This window comes from Triticum urartu, chromosome 7A (genome assembly GCF_056163025.1).
Source record: "Triticum urartu cultivar PI428250 chromosome 7A, HENAU_Tu73, whole genome shotgun sequence".
Taxonomy (NCBI): domain Eukaryota; kingdom Viridiplantae; phylum Streptophyta; class Magnoliopsida; order Poales; family Poaceae; genus Triticum; species Triticum urartu.
Window position 1 is genome coordinate 183,297,952 of NC_141879.1, and position 7,983 is coordinate 183,305,934.

The 7,983-nt window shown below is 49.6% G+C and overlaps 1 protein-coding gene across 1 annotated transcript; it reads right to left on the minus strand.

The window, feature by feature from the left end:
- Positions 1-5,910: 5,910 nt before the first annotated feature.
- On the minus strand, positions 5,911-6,764 carry LOC125518224 (citrate-binding protein-like). The gene is made up of 2 exons (XM_048683139.2): positions 6,379-6,764; positions 5,911-6,294 (listed from the first exon to the last, which is right to left on the minus strand). Exons 1-2 carry the CDS (start codon positions 6,667-6,669, stop codon positions 5,911-5,913), a joined length of 675 nt encoding a protein of 224 aa, XP_048539096.1. The 5' UTR covers positions 6,670-6,764.
- Between the last annotated feature and the right edge of the window lie 1,219 nt (positions 6,765-7,983).

Here is a 7,983-nt window from a genome sequence, read left to right on the forward strand (position 1 = left end):
CAAGCCCTTCCTTTGTCGAATAGCTGCAGCCATGGCCAGCGCGCCTACAGCGCCTTGTTCATCCAGTGCAGGTTTGACAGCCCCAGTCCATCTGCCCACTTGGGTGTACAGACCACATCCCACGCGACAGAGCAGCTCCCGCCTCTGGCCTCCTTCTTCCTGCACCACAGAAACCCTCTACATATCTTACTAGCGCCGACAGGACCCTCGCTGGCTGATCCAGAGCCATCATTGAGTGCACGGGAATAGCTCGTAGCACGGATTGGATAAGCAGTAGTCTGCCGCTCTTTGGTAACATGGCCGCCTTCCAGAGTGGGAGGCAATCCGCCACCCGGTCCACCAAGCCTTGTAGCCAAGATATTTGCACAGGGACATCGTATTCGCGTAGCCAAGAGAGGTGGATACCAACTCCATCTCCTCCTAAGAGCACCAAATCGGCAAGGCTGCGCTCTTACTCATGTTCACGACTAGGCTCGACGCTTGACCAAACAATCAAATATTGCTCTACACGTGCTTGTCTCCAACTCATTTGGCTTGAAGAATACCCTCCATCCCAAAATTTTCATTCAAAAGATTTGTGGTTTTAAAATTCCCGACCCAACTTAAAATGCATGGGTTAGTATGAGAAGAGAAAGAATCTAGGATAGAACCATACGGTGTAATCGTACAAAGTTGAGTCACTTATTTTGGGACGGAGGGAGTAGTACCTAAAAACACTATGCATGCATGGGAGATCCTGTGCATGGTAGAAATACCATTCTCCTCGCGCTGACCTTCGATGAATACGAGTCCAACATCTCGGCCCAGCTCCCGGTGATGTCGGGGCATCTCGAGGTGGTTGGGGCCACTCCAGCTGCTGCCTTGACGTCCTCCCTTGCGGTGGCAACGGGGACGGACTCAGGGTGTGTAGTTGACTACGATACGACTCCAGCAACCAAGCGTGGCTCCAACAGCGCTGGTCGCCATGCCAAGAAGACGGCAGGCAGGAAGCCGGCCAACAAGCAAGCTACATCTGAGGCGGCGGTGGCGGCGGTGGCGACACTTGGAGGAGCGTTGGGGGCGGCGTTGGGAATGTCCGAGGCGGGCAGCAAGGCCAGGCGCTCTAAGGCGACACCGGTGGTGCAGCGGGCTCACAGCGTTCGGGCCAAGGCCAAGCTGGGTGAGCTGTCCTCCTTGGAGAGCGCCAAGCAACGTCTCGCTGACAAGAACCTAGAATCATCAGGTAACCCCTTGCCCTCTTATCGTATCTTGAACGCTTTTTCGGATGAACATCTTGCTAGTATCTTAGACGATAGCGGTGTGGCGATTAGTTCTCCTTATGGGGATATAATTTCGTTGGTGCGTGCTAGGGAAGAAGCGCAGGCCATGCTCGCAGCTGCGGCTGCTCATTGCGCTGATAAAAACCAATTGGCCCTCGTACCAGTAGAGGCTGGTGGCAAGGCGGGACCCGCTGAGGGGACAGAGACTAGGGAGGCCTCTGATCTACCTTCTTCCAGCCGGAATCCGGCATGGAAGCGAGTGGCGAAAGCGGTGACCTCCAGGGGGTGCGCCTGCGAAACCGGATTGTTTAGATGCGCTACATGTTTTGGAATATACGTGGTTGTGGCCATGGAGGGCGGCGTACCCAACTCAAGGAGTATATGGCCAAGGAGCAGATCGATGTGGTAGCAATCCAGGAAACGATTAAAACGGATTTCTCGTTCCGAGACCTTCTTGTGTTTGATCCCTTGCAATGTTTTGTTTGGCACTAGGTGCCCTCGATGGGCCACTCGGGCGGCATTTTGATGGGTTGTAATCGTGATGTATGTGATGTATTGCAATGGGATGTGGGTGTATTTTTTCTTGCGGCTATCATACAACATCGTGCCTCAGGTAAATCGTGGGTGGTAGTGTGCGTGTACGGACCTGCTGATCACTCATGTTCGGCGGATTTCTTGCTCGAGCTTACCAATTTGGTTGGGGCCAAAAGAGCTAACAACTTACCACTGATGGTGGGTGGCGATTTCAATTTAATCCATTCGGGGGTGAACAAGAACAACGCCAACATTGACTGGACTCGGGTGTCCATGTTCAATAATGCCATTGCGGCAGCGGCATTGCGTTAGGCTGCTCGGACCGGGGCTAGATACACTTGGACCAACAAGCAATTGCAGCCGGTCCGGAGCGTGTTAGACCGGGTTTTTGTACTCCCGAGTGGGAGGTTCTCTTCCCCTTGTGCATGCTTGTTGCTGAAACGCGTATTGGCTCCGATCACGTTCCGTTGACATTTCCTCGGGGGAGGATCACATTAGACGTAGCTCTAGATTCTACTTCAAGACGGCGTGGTTCGAATCCAAGGGGTTTGCGCAGATGGTCGTTGATCGCTGGCTTTCGATCCGCGCCCAGCTCGGGCCGCAACATGGACCGGCAGAGTGCTGGACCATGGCGGCTAGTAAACTCCGGGCTTTCCTGCGTGTGTGGGGTGCGAACCACGGCAGTGAAACCAAAAAGGAGCGTGCTACGATGGTTGAGGCAATAGCTGCGCTGGATTTGGAGTCAGATCGCCGACCTTTCTCGAAGGGGGAATGGGCACATAGATATGATCTAGAAAACAAAGTCACTGCTATTCTTCGTGCGGAGGAGGAATATTGGCGACGTAGGGGCAGACTCAAGTGAGTTACTAAAGGAGACGCAAACACCGGTTACTTCCATGCTTTCGCTAACGGAAGAAAGCGTAAAAGTACTATTTTGCGTCTGCGGTCTGATACTGGTCTCCTGTTAAACAACGAACACATAGTGGCTCACATCTATGAGTTTTTCATCGGCCTTTTGGGGACGGGCGAGGAAAAAAGCTCATAGCCTCCGTGAGGACCTGTGGGACCCATCTGAACGGGTATCGCAGGAGGAGAATGAAGGGCTCGTTCTCTCTTTCCTACCGGAGGAAATCGATAAAGCTCTGCACAGTATGAAAACCGACACGGCTCATGGGCCGGATGGCTGGCCGGTGGAATTTTTCAAAAAGTTTTGGCCGCATCTCACGCATATTTTCTACAATATCGTGAACGGTTTCGCGTTAGGTACGGTAGACCTGTCGTGGCTTAACTACGGGGCTATTAGTTTGATCCCTAAAGTGAAAGGGGCCGATGACATCAAACTTTTTAGGCCGATCACTCTGAGCAATGTTCCTTTCAAGATCTGCGTGAAAGCCTATGCCTCGCACTTGGCTCCGGTGGCTCAACGGGTGATTAACCATAGTCAGACCGGTTTCCTCAAACATCGTAACATTCTCGAAGGCCCCTTAGGGCTTCTAGAAATTGTTCATGAGCTTAAACGCACCAAGTCACGAGGCGTGCTTCTCAAGTTGGACTTTGAGAAAGCCTACGATCGCGTGAACTGGGAGTTCGTGCATGAGGTCCTCATCAAGAAGGGTTTTGATGCGGGTTTCGTCCACCGAATCATGCACCTCGTGTGTAGTGGGCACACGGTGGTTACCATTAATGGTACAACGGGTGATTTCTTCCGCAACAAACGTGGCCTTTGGCAGGGAGACCCGAGCTCGTCACTGGTCTTCAATTTTGTTGCGGATGCCCTAGCGGCATTGATTAACAAAGCCAGAGCAGCGGGGCACATTAGAGGGCTAATCCCCCACCTCATCCCTGGTGGTGTCACTCATCTACAATACGCAGATGATACGATGCTTCTGTTCGAACCTGACGACCATAGTATCGCCTCGATTAAGCTTTTGCTACTCGCTTTTGAGATCTTGTCGGGGCTTAAGATCAATTTTCTCAAAAGCGAAGTGATCACCATTGGGATTGGGGATCATGAAAGTAGACGGATTGCCAATATGCTCAATTGCAAGATTGGGAAATTTCCGATCAAATACCTAGGACTCCCGATTTCGCACAAGAATCTAACCATAGCCGAATGGGAGCCGCTTTATGGCAAAGTCGCTAATCGGGTTAGCCCGTGGCGAGGGAGGTTTATGTCATCGACAGCTAGGCTGATCTTGACCAACTCTAGCCTGTCCTCCTTTCCTCTTTTATAATGGGGGTGTTTCTTCTTGCGGATGGAGTTCATGCCAAGCTTGACACTCAGCGTTCCCGGTTCTTTTGGGAAGGAACCGGGACGAAACACAAATACCATTTGGTGAAATGGGCCACGGTTTGCAGACCAAAAAGGTCGGTGGTTTGGGGATCACGAACTCTAAACTCATGAATGTTGCCCTGCTCACCAAATGGTGTTGGCGCCTTGCCCAAAATGAGACGGGACTATGGGCGGATATCCTTCGGGCAAAATATTTCCCGGACGGAAATCTTTTCAAGGCTAAGCCTAAGGGATCACCATTTTGGAACGGGATCCAAGCGGTGAGACCAGCCTTTACGGTGGGTGCCCAGTTTACCGTCAACAGCGGCTCATCCACGAGATTTTGGCTAGACTGTTGGAGGGGTCAAGCTCCGTTGTGGCAATCCCACCCGGAGCTTTATCAACTGGCCACTGACACTAACATTATGGTCGCCGATGCCCTACGAGTGCACCCGTCGGCGATCTCCTTCTTCAGGACGCTGGAGGCAGGCGAGGCTGCTTCTTGGAACGCACTCGTGGCTGGCCTCGAGGGGAGGACTCTCAGCCAGGAAAACGACGCTATCACGTGGAAGCTCACGGCTTCCCGGAAATTTTCGGTCAAATCCTTATATGAGAAGTTGACGGAGGGGAATGTACTTGACATGGCTAGGGGGGCTATGGAAGGCTGGCATTCCCCTCAAGATCAAGATTTTTATGTGGCAAATGTTCCGTAATCGTCTTCCAACCTCTGATAATGTGGCCAAACGGAACAGACCGGCGAACGGGACTTGCGCCATTTGTGGCCTCGAGGAAGACGTTGACCATGTTTTCTTCAGGTGCTGTTTAGCTAGATTTGCGTGGAGCGCGGTTAGAAATACCTTTAAGAAGAATTGGAACCCGCAAACTAGCGACGATCTAATCAACTTGCTGGCGGCACAGAGGGGTGCCAATGCGAGGGTGGTGTGGCATAGCGTAGGGGCGTTGTTATGGTCGATTTGGACGGTGCGGAACAAAATTACCATTGAACACAAGTACCTTGCACATCCAGCTGATATCCTTTTCAAATGCCACATTTTCTTATAGGCTTGGGCACCATTGGGGAAGCAGCGTGACGAGGGCCGCATGACCGAGATTATGGAGCAGATCAAGCTATGCATGGTGAAATCAAGACAACAAGGACAACAAGCTTGAGGCCCTATTTGGTTCGGCTGTGGATTTCTAAAAGCAGCTGTGAAAAATCTGTTGTGGAAAAATAGCTGTGCAAAATCTGATGTGAAAAAGATGTAGGTCATTTGGCAAACCAGCCGATACAGCTTTATCAGATTTGGCCCGCAGCGGAATCAGATTTTGGAAAGCACGTCCTGGGCTGCTTCCTCTTTTGGTTCAGATTTTTGCAGCAGATTTCTGGAGTCGGATTCTGCTGGGTTCGCCCTTCGGTTCAGATTCTGCTGCGCGGCAGCGGAATCCGTCGATAAAAACTGAACCAAACAGGGCCGGAGTCTTTTGCGTTTACCTCTGCTTTACCGCGCGTTTATGTTTATACTTATCTATCTAGCTGGAACTCCATCTTTGGGACGTTGAGCCCGCGGAACTTATGTCTTTATGGTTTGTAAGGTTGGAACCTTGTGTGGATGTTGCCTTGGGGCTTTATTAATTTAAAGTCGGACGCTTTGTGCGTCTTCGTTCCAAAAAAAAGAACATTGCAAGCATAAATATAGAAAATAGATCCTCATATATATAAACCTCATATCTAATAAATACTGTACTATTATTTATATATACATATATATATATATATATAATATTATATAATTATATATATATATATATATATATATATATATATATATATATATATATATAATTCTAATGCTTCTTGAAGATCCTGACGTCCTTCCAGCGAGACTCCATGCAGCTGGAGTCGTGGTTCTGCGCGTACACACCGAACTTGAAGAAGTGAGAGTTGCCCCCGCGTCCGTGGACATGCAGCTTCTGCTCGCCGTCGATGTACACGGTGAGCGTTGACGCCTCGACGTCGTGGACCACGTTCAGCCGGAACCATCTATCATAGATGGCGTCCTCGACGACCTGCCGGTCATAGTACCGCAGCGCGCCATCGTAGACGTGCAGCATGAGCGTGGTGGCCGTCTCGCCGGCGCCGAACACCTGCATGATAGACACCCCTGTGGTGCCGGAGGGGACGTACCCGTAGCCCTCGAACTGCCACACGCCGGAGCTGTAGTCGTACCCCTGCAAGCAGAAGAAGATCAGTAAGATCACTAAATCTTAATCACACCCAAATGGAGTACATAGCAATGACTTGTAATTACTTACTGCCATCCTGATCTCAGTTCTTGGGCTGGTATGGCTCTGCCGGGCATGGGGCTTGTCGGAGGCGAGCACCCAGAGCTTCCGCACACTGCCGTCGAAGCTGTAGCGCGCGCCGCTCGCCTCGTCGTAGGGGCGCTGCAGCACAAAGTTGCCCTCGTCGAGCCTCACCGACGTGAACCCATAGGTCGGGTCGGCTGCTCTCGGTGCCCGTGCGCCCCTGGCTACAACGCATGACCACGACGCCAAGAAGACAAGCAGAGATACACTAATCCAAGAGAGAGAGCGAGGAGCCATTGGTGCTACGTGTGTGGCTTCTGCTTTGCCTCCTTGAATTATCTCTCAATGCAGAGACTTGTGATGATGGGATCGATGGGTGTGGGTGTAATCAAGTTCGCTGTGGTTTATATAGGCTCTGGCGATTTATCAGTATATACTTCATGTTCGAAGTTGCAGAATTGACAGCTTAATTAAATAGTGCTCTTGATTTTACACGCAGAGGATACGTTGGATACATGCAGCTTGAGTTGTTCCCTTTTACTAGTGCATATGAGGTGACTAGGTAGGGTGAACAGGCGGCGACTAACATTGACGGCACGCTGTTATTTTCGTGTTACTGACGGTAATTCAGAAGGGGAAAGCGATGTATTGATCCCTCCTACGCGGTGATAGATCTACTGCGCGCGTGTCCTGGCGAACACGGCAGTTCAATTTGGGACGACGGCAAGGAGTTAAACAATGGAGAAATTGTTTTCTGTTCAAGCGAGGGTATGCTTGAATTTTTACTTTTACCAGGTAATTGGAACTCACCTTTTTTGCTGGGATATTTGTAACTCACTAGCACGCTGAAGAAGCTACCGTGAGGGCAAATAATTTATAGACACCGAGCCCCTCCGTTTCTATCTTTTTTCCGAATCCAATATATATAGACACGTTTCGTTGTGATTGTTCACTCATTTCAATCCGTACCTAGGCTATATTGAAATATTCAAAACATCTTATACTTGTGTGTAGAAATTGTAGGATGCTAATATTGTATTATATTGTTGTATTGACCGAGCCCAGATGCGGGGTATATATGGAGTACAATATGAGCGAGAGATTAGGAGTAGAGGGCAAGTTGTACATGATTTAATCCTATTATATCTTTAACTTGAACATAATTATACTTCTTACATTCCCCCTCAGTCATAGCAGGAGTGAAACAGACGATTGCAACTGAATTTAAAGTCTTGTGCTTCCGTCGTCTTCTCCATCGTGTCAGTATCAACTATGTCTTTGTTGGGTCGGTACTTTAGGCAGTGACTCTATCCCCTTTTGATGCCTTCCTTCTATGGAAAGCTGAAGTGCTCTTATCAGCTCGTTTTCGCATGTCGTCAGCTTATTATACACTGAAGGGCCCTCTTTGGCTTCAGCTAGGCCGACGGGGTCATAGTACTGATTTCTTTGATTTGGGGCATACATTTTCATATTTTATTTTTTATAAAAAATAATATTAAAAAAGCATGCATTTGTTGGTAAAGACTCAAGGAGAAGAACATTCTTGGGGATATCTTTGTGTTATCCACACCTCTCCAACAAAGATTACCACCCATGTCATGGGTGTAAACT